The sequence below is a fragment of the Diplotaxodon limnothrissa genome, linkage group LG3 (genome assembly GCF_057381915.1).
Source record: "Diplotaxodon limnothrissa isolate DT_005_m linkage group LG3, D_limnothrissa_male_GT1.1, whole genome shotgun sequence".
NCBI classification, from domain to species: Eukaryota; Metazoa; Chordata; class Actinopteri; order Cichliformes; family Cichlidae; genus Diplotaxodon; species Diplotaxodon limnothrissa.
In genome coordinates this window covers 48,746,184-48,765,260 of record NC_140598.1, presented here as the reverse complement: position 1 = coordinate 48,765,260, position 19,077 = coordinate 48,746,184, and the positions used below count along the sequence as shown (strand labels likewise).

General features: G+C 40.5%; 1 protein-coding gene across 2 annotated transcripts; it reads right to left on the bottom strand.

The window, feature by feature from the left end:
- On the bottom strand, positions 1–19,077 carry LOC146636281 (protein mono-ADP-ribosyltransferase PARP14-like). Of its 2 annotated transcripts, XM_085350767.1 has the most exons (17): positions 18,906–19,077; positions 18,519–18,646; positions 15,505–17,037; positions 15,178–15,414; positions 14,821–15,045; positions 14,234–14,288; positions 13,933–14,076; positions 11,211–11,273; positions 10,937–11,113; positions 10,677–10,859; positions 6,895–6,910; positions 4,315–4,354; positions 3,462–3,481; positions 1,609–2,150; positions 1,011–1,147; positions 747–927; positions 1–284 (listed from the first exon to the last, which is right to left on the bottom strand). In XM_085350767.1, the coding sequence occupies exons 1-17, from the start codon at positions 19,075–19,077 to the stop codon at positions 1–3; spliced, it is 4,137 nt and encodes a 1,378-aa protein (XP_085206893.1). The 2 variants fall into 2 exon arrangements, with proteins under 2 accessions (XP_085206893.1, XP_085206894.1); XM_085350768.1 differs by lacking the exons at positions 1–284; positions 747–927; positions 1,011–1,147; ... (2 more) ...; positions 4,315–4,354; positions 6,895–6,910 and adding an exon at positions 10,247–10,593.

Genomic DNA, 19,077 nt, shown 5'->3' with positions numbered 1-19,077 from the left:
CTAACAGAAGGTAATGAGGTAATCTGGATATGCCTGGTTATCATTGAAAATAATAAACATGCTTGGATTTGCTATTTGGTCCACCAAACAATCATAACGGTCATCGGGCTGATTGCTGCGAGGCGGAGGCACCTTCATGCTGCTGTTGCCCTGAATGTAAACACCAGTGAGGACTCGGGCCACAAATACTCTCTGAGAACCATCAGCAGCTGGCCCTGAATAGCCGGGGTTGGCTGAATAGCTGCCATTGACAGCAAAGTAGGTCCCCTGACCAAATAAGGTTGCTGAAAACAGAAAATAAAAGAGAGACATTTAAAGTTTTGGAATTATCAGACATTTATATCACTTCTCAGGTTAGATGTCTTTTTTACGTTTGAAAGATTCAAAGATCTTGTTAGGTGGTTTAAAAAACACAACACAATCCTCTGAAAATGGTCAGGTACAAGGACTATAAATTTGTGAAAAAGCAAATGTCTGGAAAACGATTGTATAGACCACCCTAAATATTACAAGAAAAAATGGCTGCTTGGAAGCAAAATATAAAAAACATGAAGGGTAGGTCAAAACATTTGCAGAGCACTGTAATGTTCTGTATTAGAAAATAAAAAAAGAATATCAACAAAATAAAGCAACAGTGACATCAAATGTTATAACATTATTATAGGATATTTTCTATGCACCGGTGTTCTATAAACAGAATCAGGTGATCATACTGATTAAAGTTGATTGGATCAAAGGATAATTACCATGTTTCCCAGAAAAACTCCTGTTGAATCCATTTCTTATGATGGACTCACAGCTGTCCTGACTCGTCCCGTGATATAGAAGCCTTTCACGTGCTCCCCCTTCCTGTCTGTTCTTTTCAGAAAGCTTCTTCTTTTGCACTTCGTAGCTTTGCCGCAAATGGACATTCTGCAAGCGTTCAATCTAACACAAAAGAACAAAATGTTCAGCTGTTCAAGTTTCCTGTTCAACACAGTTAACTTAGATTTCTGGTAAAAACCACCCACTTTCAATATATTCTTCTGAACTGTTTGCGTGAAGGCCGCCTTTACTTTGAGGTACTCTGAAGAGGAAGGCTCCAATGCAACCACTTTTAGATTTTCACCACTAGCCATATTGTCCCAGTACAAAGGAAGAGTAAAGTCTGGAAAAAGTTAGACCAGTTAACCAAAGAAGATAAAAAAAAATGTTTCTAAAATTATTGTTTCCAAAGACAAACAAATCAAGACAAAATCCATACTGAAACTGTCATAAATCCTGAGTGCAGCGCAATCAGACATAATCTCACAGAAGGCTTCCAGAAAAGGTAAAAAACGAAGGCGTATATTTTGTGCACTACATAAACTGACCATATGGAGTAACAAAGGGCTTGCTTTGCTCACATGAACACTTTTTAAAATAGTGATCGGGGAAATTAAGATGAACTTTAAAAATAAAGAAATGCATAGACAAAAGGAAATCATGATTAAAAATATGTCAAGGAGCTCTAGCTCAGATCATAAATCCCATTAAAGTATTTTATCACCACTCTAATGTTTGTAAGTCTTTTGACATTTAAGATGTGCTAATTAGGACTCGACAGCTTTTCCAGACCACTCTTCTCACCTGAGTGATTCTCCAGTCGTTTTAGCTTGGTTTTTCTAGCTAACCGACTTCTGGCTTCCATCTTCTGCAGATCCACGCTCCACATGTTTCCGTGTGTGTCCACTATCTCTTTCTTGATATCATGCTCTAGGTTATAATTATCTGTTTTGGGGAGCCTTTCCCAGCTACCATCATATCCCAGGATGCACCACGCCACACAATGGTACAAATTATCCTCCTCCCTAACTCTGACTTCTCTCCGTAGACGAGCAGCAGCGTGAAGCATCTGTATCAGCTCGGTGACCCCATCTTTTAACCCGCTGACTACCAAGCCTCCATCTCCACTCTGGTCCTGCTGTACATGCAAACCCTGGGCCTCCACTAGCTTCTGTAGATCCTTTATTTCATCCTGGGTGAAGTCTGCCAACTCCTCCTTTGTCATTTTTTTTGTGGAGCAGTGAGCCTGGTACAAATCTTTTACCTTCTTCATTGCATCATGGACACTCTTTTTACCAAGGCCCAGGAACAGGAAGATGGACCGCTGATGAGTAGTACAGAGGACACTCGTGTCTGTGTTAAAACAAGTCAAGCACTGATAGGTTATAAAAACACATCAACAGGATTCTGATAAACAGGAACTTGATGTTAACATTCATCAAACTACTTGTGTTACAACAGAAGGAAACATCTGTATTATTTGGTGTTTAAATATTTAAAAAAAAACATCTACTGCAAAAATATAACTGAATAGTCTTCATGAACTTGTCCTTGAATAGTTCCCCTTTTCAATTGCATCTATGCATTTTAAGAGTTTTATGCTGGCCTGTTTGTATACCTCCCTCATTTTTAACTCCTAGCCCGTTTTTGAACTTTGTATTTGTCCCTTTTTGTTAGTCTCATGTATAATTTCTAAATAAAAAGCTATACTCAAGCAAACTTGGACTGCCTCTTTGTTCTGCTGTTAGGTCAACTGGCTCTTTTAGTCAGTATGTTTTGCTGATAGCACTTTGCATCTTTATTTTGACTGTTGAGCTCCTGCAGATTACAGTATTTATACTTTTACTTATCTAAATAACCTTTATGCTTCCATTTGTTTTGTGCTTTACATCTACCTTAGTTTACTTAACTCAATAGCTGTTGGTATACCTTGGTTTTCCCGTTTCATGCTCAAGTTGTTTTTGTAGGAGGCACCGTAAACCTGCAAATACAAATGCATGCAGTAAACACCATCTTTTTATGACATGTGTTGTTATCGAACTGTTAATAGAATAAAATAGAAATAATCTAACCTGTTGAACCAAACTGCTAACATCAACATATGGGATTGTTGTGGTATCCAGAGTCCTCATGGACCTTCCAGTAATCAAAGTTTGGGGTGTGATAGTAAGTGACTTGCTGGCATATGCTTTTGTGCTCACATTTGGGGTGACTACAGTTTGCTTTTCTTGGATGATGACACAACAGGAGTCCTCTACCAGCTCTTTACTCACTTTACCCTGAGTCTTGAAGTACCGCTGAGCCCCTGCTCCATCCAGACCCAAAGTTTCTATTGTCAGACTGGTTAGAGCTGACGTTAGGGCCTGTTTGGCCTCCTGAACCTGGCATCGGGGTCCAGATAGAGACACATGTGGATTTGGAACATGTGAGGCTCTTAAAGGAACCTTGGTCTGTTTCATGCCAGTCAGGTCTAAGATTTTATGAAAACAGTCAACCATTTCAGGATGAAGCAGAGAGATTTTTTCTTGAGTTGTAACTTGATTCAACTGGAAGTCGTGAAGAACATCAGTGAGCTTGCTCACATTTTCACTGTAGCCCACCAGTCTTACTTTGGTTGTGGCAGATCCATTAGATCCTGGGACAAAGCTGATATCCACTTTGAGCTCATGAACGTTCTCTTTGTTCTTGGCTTTCATCAGGACTTCTTTCATCCTGTCAAGATCTGGAGATACCGCTGCATTTCCCTGCAGCTTCACAATCTCCACACTCAGATCGTTCACCACAGCTGCCAGAGCCTCATCCAGGTCAGCAGAGGACAAACTGGACAGAACCAGATCTGATCCCACTTCTATGAAAACAGGATGTCTAAAGTTTTGAAAGAGAGTCTGGTACTTGGAGATGGCATGGCTGGATTTGATAAAAGTCCTCAAATCTGCTGGGAGCTTGACTCTCTTTTCTGATATTTGCCTTATTAGTTCCTCAAGTTTAGTAGCTCCTAGCTGCTCCTCCGCTTCTCCTTCAAGAAATCTTTAGTAAAAATCTGGTGGAAAAAAAGTACTGGATTTCAGAAATGTAATGTACAAAGAATAAATTTACATTTCTGTAAATCTGTCAAGTACTATCTAGTCAAAATGAACATCCATTGGTTTTAATTTTGAACTCCAGTATGAACACAAATCCCCCAACCTGAGGATCACCACAACACAACACAACAGAGCTACACCTTAGTTCACAGATTCACTTTGTCTAGGCTTTATTTCTGAGATTTCACACAACCCAGGATTCAAATCATGAATACATAATGGGCTTGGATTTACATCATTTTGAATGAAATGTGCTCTATTTGGAAGCAGCAGGGCCCCCTCCCTTTTCGACAGGTTGTGTGTGAGACTTTAAATCATCAAACTGTAAAATATACATTTTAAATTGTTATTAATCCCTTTACCCCTGGTCCTAAAGTGTGTATTTGTTTTCTTACTCTTCTTATATTTGTTGTTTGTTTACTTGCACTGCTGTAACTGGAGCCTTGTCGTCTTGTCTCTCTACTGGACTGTATGTAGCGGAGATGACAATAAAGTTTACTTTGACTTCAGCAGCGAGCAGGCGCACCGAGGGCTCTCGCACTCGCGTATAGAATTTCGAAAAAACATCGGTGCAAATTATAAGTCTGTATCATAATGTCTGGTGTTTTCGTGTTTGTTGTTTTGTTTTTATTTTATTTTGCGAGTTGGTTATTAGATGCTGCTCCCGCATCCCCGCCCTCTCCTCCCTGTGCCGCAAGCAGCAGGCGCACCTCGCAAACAGAGGGCGCCCTTACTCCCAGCAAATGGGCGATAGAAAACCGATCGGTGCCTATGACATTCCCAATATGCGCTGGCTGATATCGGGGCAGCGTGAGTACGAGCAATTTTTTTTTTTTTTTTTTTTGCCGATGCCCGTGAATCCGCCCCCCACCACGATGCCGCACTGGACAACCGTCCGTGTGCTGAATGTGCTGTTATTATGTGTGTAAATTATTTTTAAATATATCAGCATACATTACAAAATTTAAAGGTCGGTGTTACATTGTTGGTTACCGGTGGCTGATGGTTGACGTGAGGATTTAATATTTTGAAGAAAATTAGTCTGACACTTACTTTGATCAGGCTCTTTACACGGAAGTGTGTTTGGTTTTGCACTTTATAAAGGAAGTGCAAAACCAAACAACCCTCCCCTTTTGTAGAGCGGAAACAAGTCCAAGTTAAAGCTAGACTGAAACTGCAAAGCATTTTGCTGACTGTGGTACTGGCAGTGACTGGTTATAACCACAAATCATGAAATACCATGAACTTTATCTTCTGTTTGTTTTTCTGTCTTTGGATGTGGACGATCCCTTTACCTTCACTTTACATTCACCTTTATTGGGCCACCCTTCTTAATCTTTAAATTCTGGTGTTTTCAGTCTCATTGCCACAGGTGTATAAAATCAAGCGCCTAGCCATGAAGTCTGCCTTTACAAACATTTTTGAAAGAAATTGCTCTTGTGTCATTGTAAAAAGGACATGGAAGTGAGCATGGCGTTGTGACAGGATGTCACCACGGCAACAGGTTAGTTTATGAAATAACCTGCTGGGATGGTGTCTATCCAACCCAGCAGGATAGACCCGTTTCCCAAATGTAGTTTTTATCCGGTGGGGGAACTACCAGAAAGAAACGCAAGTGTAGCCATAGTAAAACCTTGGGAACTACTACTTTGTTTTTGTTATTGCATGGTGTAGATATGGAAGTGACAAAGAATGATTGTAAGTAGATCATAAATGAGCTATGTTTATTGTTATTCATTGAGGTAATTAGAGAAATTACATAAAAATAGAATATATTTATCCTTCACATGATGCCTAATCTCTTACATTTACTTTGTGAAAGAAAGTTTCTACTCTTTTTACTGACCTCTCAGCATTAGTTTCATGTCTGACACTGTCCCCCATAAACATGACCCAGATTGTTTGTTGGCTAGTTAAGACAGAGTTTTTACACATAACACAATTTAAGCACACTGGGATTCCTTACCTTCTTTTCCACTAATTCCATATTCAAATCCCTCAGAAGGCCAACTTCTTATTTTGATGTTTTCTCTCCCTTTGATCTGATTATAAAGTACAATAATGGCATTTTACCTACAATACCTACAATATCTACAATATGTTTTATACAAGTCCTCTATATCTTACGTCTCCATAGACCACATTCCTGAGAAAGCATTAATCTCCCAGGGGTTTTTTTTCTGTTTCGCTTTCCTGTAAGTCCCTGTAACCTCCATTGGAATGTCATAATCACAGACACACCTAGATATGAAAATAGGTCACTGTGTTTCATATGGTGAATTTCCTTGTTTGTCCTGCTGGGATGGTAACATTTAGGGAACTTGCTAGAGTAGAAGTAGGGGAGAGCGGGGTAAGTTGTCACACTCTTCACACTGACTAACTTTTACTGAGCACCATACATCACAACGTAATAAATGTTTCACCAAATGAAAGACGGAAGTCTCGGGCACATATGATGTATTCATTACATTTTCATATCTTATCTCATTACGGAGTTGTAGACTGTTGAATGGAGAATGTGCACTTGTGACAATTTGCCCCATCGGCAGGTAAGTTGTCACACTAGATTATCTTAAAATATGAACACAAATACTTAATTATGATTATTGATTTTAATTGTTAAATTCAAACCAAAACTGGAAATTTGAACAATTATGCCAAGAGAATTTGGAAAAAAACAATTATTTCAATCCAATACACATTTTAATCAAAACATTAAGTAGAAAGAAAACTTTAGTTTGAACTTTAAACTCAAATGTTCTCTGGCTTGCACATAAATCCATCATAACTGAATGGAATGCTGCAAATAACTTGCTTTACTTAACATGTTTATCCTCTGAACAAAACAGATGCCCTATTTCTGATTAATCAGACTCAACTTCAGAGTCACAATTCTGGCACACATAAATTGCCTGGCCTGAGGTGCAAGCATCATGGGCCCATTTGTTGCATTTCACGCATTTTACCCAGGTCTCTTTTGGACGACTGTTTGAAAATGGCTCCACACAGACAAGGCAGAAGCACTCTTCATCATCTGATGATGACTCTTGAATTATTTTTCTTCTTTTAGCTGCGTTGTTCTTCATAGGTCCAGATGTTTTCCCCCCTCGCGTCCCTCTTTTGAAACAGCTTTTTGCTAGATTCAGCCTTATTCTTTTCTTTTTCTAGTTGCTGCTTCACTGGCGTGTCGGTTAGAATTGCTGATTTGCATCGTTTTCTTCCTTTGCTGGATGGTTTTCGGCGGCCAGCTTTTGGATATGGCTGGATGTCCTCTGGAGTTGGTAGTCCGCTGTCAGTAATTGCAGTGCGGTAATTTATGTCAAAATCCTTTGCTGTACTTGTGATTGATTTGTTCTGCATCTTTACCTGCCTGACTGCCTTTAACATAATGTCAGGTGGTGTTCTGCCACGCTCTGTCTTTCGTTGATAATTTCGAACCATCTTACTTTCTTCCTTCCTTCCTTAATTCCTGCCTCTCCTTCCTTTCTTCAAAAACCTTATTACAAATACAAATGAATTACAATATCACAATTTTTTGGAGCATTTATTTGTACTGGGGCAAGTTGTCACATGTGACGACTTGCCCCAAAGTTAATGAGACAACTTGCCCCAAACTGACATTTATGCTAATTTTGGCTAAATGTCAGGGTTAGCTCAACATAGCACATCAGCTGAAGTATCAAAAGACACGTTAATGTCTCCTCTATTTTGTGTAAAATAATAATCTGTAACATCTATACCTAACAAAGTTGTACTGAAGAAAATTTAAAGTGATTTATTTTTCCTTTTAGGTCAAAAAAATAAAAAAGATGTGCTCACCTCAGATTAGAGCAGTCTTGACCACATGTGAACAGGAGGTTGACTATAGAAGAAGAAGTCACACAAAGTGGCTATTTCATTTTTGAGATAGAGCCTCTAGTGTTGGAGTTATGAACAGTGTGACAACTTACCCGTGTGACAACTTACCCCGCTCTCCCCTATCTTTATTACGAGCAATGCTGGAGCGGGTACTGTTTTTAACTTGTCTGTCTGTCACGGACCCGGCTCTGGAGGACTCGGGGTCCGTGAGCAGTGGTTATTATTATTATTATTATTATTATTTGGGGTCTGTGTCGTCTACTGTTCTGTCCACGTTTGTATGTAGAGTGTGTGTGCGTGTGTCTGCTTCTCTCTCTCTCCCCCTGGTCCTCGGGGCTGTTTACGGAAGTGCGCACCGTGGGAAAGGCGTGACCTGGCGACTGTCGTCATCGGGAGTACCGATGTAGACAGAGGTATTTAACCGGGACTCGCGGCGACAGTCGACGTGGGATTATTACTCCTGACTGGTATAGTCTGTGTGAGACGTGTGTTCTTGGTAGTCGGCTAGCGTGTCTATTTCACTGTAAATAAAGTGCACTGTGGCATCGCAGAGTCCTGCGTTTTGGGTCCTACTTTCCTCGTCCCCACGGTCTATGTTGCTGAGTAAAATGTGCTTGTGGAGAAATCTACTGTTGAGGAAATTACCAGACAGATATTAAATACTTCATTTCAAACACTGACATGACAATAGAAACTCTGATTTTGAAGGGGCGTGGTCTTACTTACCAAATAGTCATGAATAAATGTTGTACTTGTATCAGTATGCCTGTGAAAAATTCTCAAGGCAGGTTTGAGTGTTTGTAAAGAAGGCAGCTGGACTTCTTTTTGGTTCATGAAGAAGTACCTCTTGTACAAGAGGCTTCTTTAGCTCTCTGAAATACATACACTTTAAGAAACACTTAAAACATGTGATTCTCCAAACCATCATTAAATCAGAGGAGAAAAAATATGCTCCTCTCTTTGAAGTCACAGTCTTCATATATGACTGTGAAGTCATATATGAAGTCACATATATGACTTCATATATGTGACTTCATATATGAAGTCATATATGTGACTTCATTATATATGAAGTCACAGTCTGTTACGGGAGTGATGAGTAAGAGAACCCAGACGCGGATCGCTCGTTAAGATTGAACAGTGTCTTTATTTACAGTGAAGCAAATCCAAAGTAATCCATAGTGCTAAGTCCCTTCCGTGCTCCCCTCGTGTGTCCATACAACTTTCGTAAACAGTGACGTCTCTCCTCTCGTATCTCCGTCTCACTCGTAGCCTGGAAAAAAGGCAAACAGATGCGGTTAGCCTCCCTCCGCTATCAAACGTTTGTCTAACACTCGCTGAATTCGAGTCACTACCCGGCTTGGTGGAATACTCCAGCGCTGTCTGTCACTCAGCCACATCATTAAATAGTTCTGTCACAATGGTGGATGATTGGCAGCAGCTGGCGAGGAATCAGTTGCAGGTGGGACCACTCAGAGTGGCGGAACTTCCGGGTCGGACATCTCCCGTTGCTACGCAACCGCGTAACAACTACAACGGAGACAAAAACAGAGCGGGAGAACAAACACACACACAGGTCGCCGGTCGGGGCACCGTCGAACCTGACACAGTCATATATAATGTTTTTAAAAGAGATCTGAAGTCTGCTGATTATCTATTCTGCTATCTATTTATCTATTTAAATGATTATTATTGCTATTACTACACGAAGTACCTGTTAAATATGGCAATGACAGACTTTAAAAACAACTTTACAACTTTAAAAAGTTGCAAAGTCGTCTTCTGTAACAGCAATGTGAGGCCACTTTTCCACACAAGCCCTCATGGGTATTTATGTTTTTTGATGATGTTGTTTTTACACATTTAACAGCTGTAACTCTATCGGTTGTAAAGCAGACATAAGTTAGGATCTGAACATTTCAATTCATGCATTGAGATTTCAAACAACACAAAAAGAAAAAAGAAGGCTAAACTGAAGCAATAAATAAGTTGTGCAACAATACTGCAGTAATGTTGCTGTGTTAGCAGACCATCCACTAGATGTCATACTGAGACTAGAAATTGCATCAATACTGTTAACAATAACATAGCAGCTGTGAATTTGTCAAAAAAAAAAAAACAGAAAGTAAATTCATGCAGGAGTGTTAATATCCCAGGAAGGATGTTTATTCTTGCTTTGATTTGCAGACATGCTCACAAATTCAAAAACCTTGGCATTTACATTTGCTGTAATCACAAACTTACAAATAAATGTTGTGGCTGGTTATTTTTTTCTGTGCTCAGCAGAACAGAGTGCATTTCACACATTTCTGTTGGTGCTAAGCTACTTGAGGTATTCAAGAAACTCAGATCACTATAAACAAACGTATGGGTGTGTTTTTGTTTTGTTTTGTTTCTTTTACCAAAACCTAATATCTATCTGTATTTTATTACACACCTCTTCTGTCTCACAGATATGTAAGAAAAAAAGTGGATTTTCAGTATTTTGCTTGACTAAATATTTACGTAGCAGATTTTCTAATCACTTGCATCACCTGATGGACTCCATCTTTCAGCCCACTCACAGTCCAGCAGCCTGGATTAAAATGGTCTTCCAATACATACACACCCAGGACCTCAGTCAACTGCTTTAAGTGGTTCACATCATCTTGAGTGAGGCCTGCAAGTTCATCCTGCCTGAAGATTTGCGTAGTGCACTCAGCCTGATACAGACTTTTGAGATTTGCAATGGCATTGTCAACATTTTTTCTGCATAGTCCGACAATCATGAAGGTGTAATGTTGAACTCTGGAGCTGGTAGAAAGGATGCTTGGGTCTATGTTCATAACTGGGGTGGCTTGTGCAACAACTGTAAAACAGATGATTTATAATCAGTCACAAATAGCTCAAAAATGAAAAAGGTGCCTCATGAGGAAGAGGAACAGCTGTTACCTGTGTTGATAACAGCAGATGGAAACATCTGCATTGCTCGCTTTTTAAATGCCAGGAAAACACTGAACTTGTTGAGGACAAGGCGAATGTTGGTGAGACACTGGAGAGGACGGAAAGTTGCACCAGTCTTAACCCCTTGGAGGATGGCATATGCAACGTGGTTGGGGTCCAAACCACCAGATCCTGGACAGCCATTCAAATAAAATATTTATATGTTTTCTGTTCACTTATGCATCTTTAATGTCTTGCCCACTACTCACCAGCACAGATGGCAGGAATGGCCACAGACCTGTATCCAGAAGACTCACAAGTTTGAATGATAGAAAGCAGCTGTTTCTCAATGAGACTCACATTTTTTTCTCCACACACATGTAAAATAGCTTTACATGGGAACCCTCCAGGTGAGGTTGTTAAAATATCTCCCTTCTTTACTTTTGCTACACGGACACAACAAAAACATGATTAAGATACTGCAAACTGTGTGCCAGAAATATATTGCAATTTTAAATGTGTATCTTCAGCCATTCTTCTCACCATTTCTGAGTTCAGCCTCAACCTGAGGTCCAGCCATAGTTAAGATTTCTTGGCATACACCACCTGTAGATCAATAATAATAACTTTTACATTTTTTTTACTACTTTCTACATTAGATACATACTGAAGATATCAAATATATGAAGCAAGATATGTGGAATTATGTAGCAAAGAAAACATTGATGAAATAACTCATAAAAATCATATCTTATATTTTAGATTCCTCAAAGTAGCTACTCTTTGCTTTGTTGACAGCGCTGCAAAGCAAGAAACACAAGGAATGGACATTAGACCAAAGGAAATCTGTGCTTTTGTCTGATGAGTCCAAATTTGAGATCTTTGGTTCCACCTGCTGTGTCTTTGTGTGACTCAGAAAAGGTGAAATGATGGTCTCTACATGCATGGTTCCTACCATGAAGCGTGGAGAAGGAGGTGTAACGCTGTGGGGGTGCTTTGATGGTGACACTGTTAGGGATTTATTTAAAAACTGAAGGCACACTGAACCAGCATGGCTACCACAGCACCCTGCAGCGACATGCCATGCCATCGGTTACACACCTCCAGGCTGTGTAAGTGATATCTGACCAAGAAGGAAAATGATGGAGTGCTGCTGCAGATGGCCTGGCCTCCACAGTCACCTGACATAAACCCAATCAAGTTGGTTTGGGATCAGATGGACTGCAGAGTGAGGGGGGGGAAGAGTCATCAAGCTCTCAGCATCTCTGGGAACTCCTTTAAGACTGATTAAAAACCATCTTAGGGGACTACCTCATGAAGCCCATCGACAGAATGCCAAGAGTGTGCAAAGCAGTAATCAAAGCAAGGGGTGGCTATTTTGAAGAATCTAAATTATAAAACATGTTTTGAGTTATTTCACCATGTTTTTACTGCATAATCCCATGTATTCATTCATAGTTTTGATGCCTTCGGTGAGAATCTACAGTATAAATAGTCATAAAGATAAAGATAAACCATTAAATGAGTAGGTGTGTCCAAACTTTTGTCTGGTACCAACTGTGGAATGGAGCAATCTTCTGCCACCTTCTCTACATGGATGATATCAAGGTTCACTGAATGGGACATCGATTCACTGATCCACACCACCAGGATATACAGCAATGACATCAGAATGTCATTCGGACTGGAGAAAAGTAGTCGGATGGTAATGAAGAGAAGAAAGGAAGTCAGAACGGAGGGGATCGCACTACCAGAAGTAAACATTGCAGACATAGAGGACAGCTACAAGTACTTGGGAATCCTACAGGCAAATGGGAACCACAAAGAGGCCGATAGGAACGCTGCAACTGCCAAGTACCCGCAGAGAAAAGCAAGTCCTGAGGAATCAGCTAAATGGCAAGAACAAGATCCCGATTATCAAAACCTACACCCTTCCCTGCTGGGATAATAAGCTGGCCTATGGAGGACATAGAAGCCTCTGGAAGGAAGGAAGGCAGGAGGGAGAAGGCAAGGGACTAGTTGTTGTCCGAACCATGGTCCAGGATGAGACAAGAAACTTCCATGAGTACATCAGGAAGATGGCCCCAACTGACTGTGTGCTCAGTGAATACTTCAAGCAGTAGAAACCCAAGAATGAGGAGCAAGAAAAGGAGGCATCATGGAAGGACAAGCCCCTGCACGGTATGTAGCACCAGCAGATAGAGGAAATAGCTGACATCCAGAATTCCTACCAATGGCTAGATAAAGCTTGACTAAAAGATAGCACAGAGGCACTAATCATGGCAGCACAGGAACAAGTACATAAGTAATAAGGAATCCAGGCTAAGGAATAAGTACAGGAATTAGTATAAGATCGATAGAGGCTGGGGTCTACCACATCAGGCAAAACCCCAGGTGCAGGCTGTGCAAAAATGCCCCTGAGACAAAATGAGGTCAAAATGGAAGACTCCCCATAGGGGGTTGAGAAAGACTGTGCTAAGATCCTGTGGGACTTCCAGATACAGATGGACAAACTGGAAATGGCAAACCAACTGGACATAGTGGTGGTGGACAAGCAGTGGAAGATGGCCATCTTCCACCACGTAGCAACACAACATCAGGAAGAAGGAACACGAAAAGCTGAAGAAGTTCCAAGAAATAAAGAAGATGTGGAGGGTACACTTAACAGTGGTCCCAGTGGTAAACAGAGCACTTGGTGCAGTGGCCCCCAAGCTAGGCGAGTGGCTCCAGCAGATCCAAGGAACAACATCCGAGATCTCTGTCCAGAAGAGCGCAGTCCTAGGAGCAGCAAAGTTGCTACATAGGACCCTCAAGCTCTCAGGCCTCTGGTAAAGGAGCCAAGCATGAAGGATAAAGACCACCAACCGGGGCTAGAGGGGAATTTTTTTTCAAAGTATGTATAAAACCTAATTTGCCCTAAACATCCTACAGGTCAATGGAAATGTATTAAGTTTAGAGTTGGTTTTATTTTAGCCATGTGCTAAATGCATTTACAAACTGGAAAGTGATAAATCTGAAATTAAGCCTCACTTGTTTTGGCATTAAAGTTGGTATTATCTGTAAAAGGCTTTCTTATTTTAAATACATTTTGAAATTCTATCAAAAGGGGAGAGCCAACAGAACCCAAAAACGTATCTCTATTTTTCACCCTAGCTAGGCCACCAAGGACATGGATATTAGATGGTTTACCAGCATAAGGCTAAAGTGCATTTTCCCAGGAAACATGATTGAAACCCAACAGTTGATTAGATTCAAAAGCTCTCACCTTGAAAATTTGTGAAGTCAGTTGAGTTCACCACAACATCTGTAGTCTCATTAACAATGTCACCAAAAACCACTTCTAGTTCAACCCCACCTCGGACTTTCACAGTTATGCCAGTTAGGTCACTCTTGAGGGACTTGAAGGTGGCTGAAAAGACGAACACGACAACAAGATTCACATTTCTGATATCAACCTCCATGTCACTTGTTGAACCGTGGAAACAGTTAAATATTTGTTAAAAACACAACATTTCAAAGGTAGATTTTTGTCTGAATCAAAACAGTTCAACCAGCTCTGGTTTTACCTTGACCGCTCTGCTTGATCTTCAAGCTCAGCTGTCTGTAGACCTCATGGTAGCACTGTAGATACATGTTTGGTTTAAGCACCACCTTTCCAGAAATGTTTCTACAAACAATGCACAGTACTTAAAACTAAGAACAAACGCAAACTTGCCCTTACTTTGGTAACAAGTCCTGAGATTCTCTGGTTCTAACTAATGTTAAATGACATATCCTCTGTGTTGTGATCATTATCATCTGTGCTTTATGTTGCAATATTTACAAGAAAAACACAATAAACAGATGATCATACGTGAGAAAGAGCTCGGAGATGGCAGAAGGGAGATGCTCCCTTTTAACAGATACAGCCTTAGCAGAAACATGCTTATGTACTGTAATTGCATTCATTTTTACTCCAGTAGCTCGGGTGGTACTGTCTAACACCTTCATTCCTACCCATATTACTATCACTCTCAGCAGGGAGTAATATGTATTTAATACAATGTAATATAGTAATACTATGACCTGCTACTGCAGTAACTGATAGTGGAAAATAAAAATTTAAAAAAAGGGTTGCTGTATACAGCTATCGAAAAAGATCAAACTCTGTCACCTCCTCAGAGTCTTGATAGTCTGGTTTAATGACAATATAGATGTTGTGAAGGGATTCACATGACCCAGATAATCCAAACTGGTCAATGCTGTCAGTCAGCACTTGAATGGCTTCTTTCTGGGGATATTTCAGAACTACCCCGGGTCCAATGATTGGAAAGGCAATTGAACACCAGCCTTCCTCTACACAGAGTTCCAAACACCTTTTTAGCCCAATAGCAAGTGTCTGCAAAGGAGAAAACAGGAAAAACTTGTTTATGCGTTGGTCTCAGGGGTAAGGAGATTTACCATTTCCATTTACTGGTTTATGACTGTGTTTTTCTTACATGTTTATGAATTTACTGTGTTTTTACTTTACCTGCATGCTGAGGCCATCAACTCCATCCCATGGCAGACACTCAATGAAGAAGATCTTAGAGCAGCTCAGAGCCGGAGGTGCATCAACCACCATAACATTACCAGCAGAAAGGGTCCACTTCCGAGCTATCAGATGAAAGACCTTCTGCAATGGATTTCCTGCTTTTTTCAGTAGACATTTACCAACTTTAGTGGAAGTAAGCTTTTTGGATACCATGGGGGCCACCACCACATTCACCTGTAGAAATTATGTGAAATAATACTAACATGTGGGACACATGCTGCTTGAATAGAAATTGTGAAATTGTTTAGAATATATTTGTTTAACCTGTTCATCTTCCAAAGTGCTAAGCTTGATCTCCAGGTTTGTTTTGTTAACAGCTGTTGTGTTTGGTGTACTTCTGGCAGTGTTGCTTTCCAGTCTGTCTGGGTTGGAGCTGATGACGTTAATGTATAGTGGCTCTGGGTAAAGATCAGACACACTTGTGGTACTTTGAGAATAGACTTCTTGTTGTTCCCTGATGATGACCTGACAGGATCTCTCTAACAGCTCTTTGTTTTGTCTGCCTTCTTCCTGGAAGTACAATTGCACCCCCGGTCCATTTAACACCACCGTATCAGTTGACAGCTGCGCTAGACTCGTGGCTAAGTCTGTCTGAACTTTCTGAACCAGAGAACGAGGACCCTTCACGAGCACACAGGGATGTGGAACATGTGAGGCTTCCAAGGTCACATTAGATTGCTTCATGCCAATCAGGTCTAACAATTTATCGAAGCAGTCAACCAGTTCAGGATGTGACAAGTTTACCACTTCTTGAATATCAACTTCATTCTTTTGGAAACCATGAAGGACCTCATTGAGCTTGTTAACATCCTCACTGTAGCCCACCAGTCGTACTTTAGTTATTGCAGTTCCAGTAACTCCTGGCATGAAGCTCACATCCACTCTGAGCTCACTAATGTTTGCTTCTTTCTTCGCTTTCATCAGGATTTCCTTCACTCTGTCTAAATCTGGAGGTACTGCTGCAGCCCCCTGCAGTTTTACAGTGGCCACTTTGAGCTCTCTCATCACTGCTGCCTCAGCCTCATTCAGAGCATCAGAGGACAAACTGGACAGAACCACATCTGAACCCACCTCAAAGAAAACAGGGTTTCTGAGGCTCTGCTGGAAACGAGCTTGGTATTTGGAGATGGCTCCACTGGTTTTGATGAAGGTTAGCAGAGCTGTGGGGAACTTGACTCTTTTTTCCTTTATGTTCTTAATCAGTTCATCTAGTTTTGCAGCTCCTGACTGCACATCTGTGTCAGGGCCCTCCAAAGTGATTGTGGCACTACCTCTGACGACTTTAACATCTGGATAGTTAGCGAACATTTCTCGATTGAACTCTTCTTCTATACGCCTGTACTGCTTCTCCACAATTGGCAGCTCTTTTTTGGTGTATTGAATGTTTTCCAGATCTGCAATCTTCTCCTTCACAGCATGGACCTCTCCCACAACCACAGCATAGCCATTCTCATTGTACACTTTGATGTCATCTATCTTGAGGGAGGAGTCTTGCAGCAGCATCTTGATCTTTTTTGGCTCAAATACATGATAGCAGAGATAGTTCTCATTGAAACGGCTGAAAATCTGATCCAGCTGTAGCTCCTGTTTCTCTGCAGGGCATCCTGGCTGACTCTGACTGTCACCTCTAACTACAACATTTTCATCATCAAATTTTAATTCCACCGTGCAGCCGATATAAGAGAGCTGCTTCTGGAGAATTTTTAATGCCTTGGGTTTGTCTCTCAGATAATACAGGAGGAAAATATCTACGTTAAATGTCCTCTCGAGATGTTTTGTGATCACTTTTGTTGGTGCCTGAGAAAGAACCAAAAAAAAGCACATTTATCAGGTTATGCTTGAAAACCAATAAGAATTCTACATTTAAAAAATACATAAACATTAAACATAAGAGATAAGCTTACATGGACAGACTGTTATTGACCAAATTGGTTGTTCTTTTTCAAATGTCTATCCAAGTTATAGGTGAATGTAAGTTATCTTAGTTTATAGAAGGCTTCCACTTTCTAAAATGCTTTGGTTCTGGTAAAATAGAGTTTGCAGTATCACTAATTGTGAAAGTTTAGGCCAATGATTAAAAGCAGTTTGGTCAGTAGCAGATGACAGGTTTTTTGTTGTTTTTTGACAGTTTTATTTTATTTTTGTTATTTATTTCCATTTTTACAAATCAACAAGTCAACATATGTGGATACTAACTGTACTAAGTACAATTAGTACAAATATTGCTGATCTACAGAAAATTTCCTGCGCAATAGTCTCTGATAGGAAGGCAACAATAACTCAAATAATTTGTCACAACTAAAGTATGCAAAAGAGCATCTCCGAATACACAACACGTCACTTGAAGCAGATGGGGTAAACCAGCAGGAGACTGCACCGAGTGCCACTCCTGTCAGCTAAGAGCAGGAAACTGACACGATATGTGAAGGCAAATTGCATGGATTGTTTATGTGAGGACCGAAACGCAGAGCACAAACAGGAACTGGAATTTAACTGAAACCGTGCCATTTATTTAGGCAGATATCCTGAACGAGAAAAACATAAATTATAAACTAAACAGAGGATCAATCGCCTGAACTGGGGAAATTAAGAAAACAAGACAATTACCCATTACTAGAAAAGCCGGGTTAAACCTCGTAAACTTGGGAAGGAACACAGAAGAGCCATGGGGGAAAAAACAGACACGACAATAAAGGTTGAGGGAAAACACAATATATATAGACAGGAGGTTTCCAGGGGAAGTGGAAACACACGGGGAACAAAACTGATACAAACGAACATGACACCAGGAAGCAAAACTAAACACACTGCACAAAGACCATGTAAAAATAAAATGGGAAAAAGGCAGACTAAGACACTCTGACTTAACAAGGGAACAGGGCAGTGAGAATGGGAGCCGAGATGTGGACATAACTAAGGAGCACATACAGAGGACAAGATGGGCTGGGGAGAACACATGAACACATAAACAGAGACACACCGAGAGGAGCACAGAGGACAAAGACTCAAGGGAACCTAATAAAACGTAACTAAGCTTATCATAAGTAAACTCAGAGATGTAATCAGAGTACATGTTTCCCAGCTGTGCTGATTCATTATCTTAGTGTTGGATAAAACTGCATTTCTATTAATCAGACATGGCGCATGTTTGGATTTTGCTTTGGGTGCCTTTTTTGAATGCCTGCACCTTTCAGGAATCCACCCAAACTGGTCAGGTCAGATTACCTGACAGTACATAGTGCAAGGTTTCCTTAGGAAAAAGAAAAAAGAAAACTTACCTGTGACTGCGTGGTCGCTGACTGATTGAGGGTCTGTGGAGGTAAACTTGCTTGGCTCACTGTTAAATACTGTTTTCCACCAGAAATAGAGATGGCATGAAACTTTCTCAGCAAAACCCGCTCCTGAACTGTCAAAACAGCTAAATTCAGTCACCACATGTCACGGACAAAATCTCACATTTAAAAATGTAACTGCAAGAATGAAAGAAACAAAGAATCGCAAGTAACTTAGGGCAGCATATTGTTCTTTAGCTTTTTTTAGCTCTTCTAATATTCAGTTAAGATGGTGAACATCATTCAACATTATTATATGCAGGCCTGTGAATATGGACATGGTCACAGAGGTATTAGCATGAGTTTAAACTGTTTACACATAGTCTTGTTTACCTTCTTTGTCCTTGAAACTGATTTTATAGGTGTTGCCTTCAACCTCTGCAGGAATTCCACACTCACCACCTCCAGAGTCTTCTCCTCTCTGAAAGTATCTCCAGATATCCTGAATATCATTGCCAGAGAGACCTTTGACTTCAAAAAACAGGGGATATGTGTATTTATCCAT

Bases quoted from the DNA above. Each gene is read 5' to 3' on its own strand.
- LOC146636281 (XM_085350767.1), bottom strand. From the start codon at position 19,077: ATGGATAAATACACATATCCCCTGTTTTTTGAAGTCAAAGGTCTCTCT. The intron at 14,289-14,820 runs GTGACAGAGTTT...ATGTATCTACAG, and splicing joins ACTATCAAGACTCTGAGGAG to TGCTACCATGAGGTCTACAG. The intron at 2,151-3,461 runs GTGGATATCAGC...CACAGACACGAG, and splicing joins AGAACGTTCATGAGCTCAAA to TGTCCTCTGTACTACTCATC.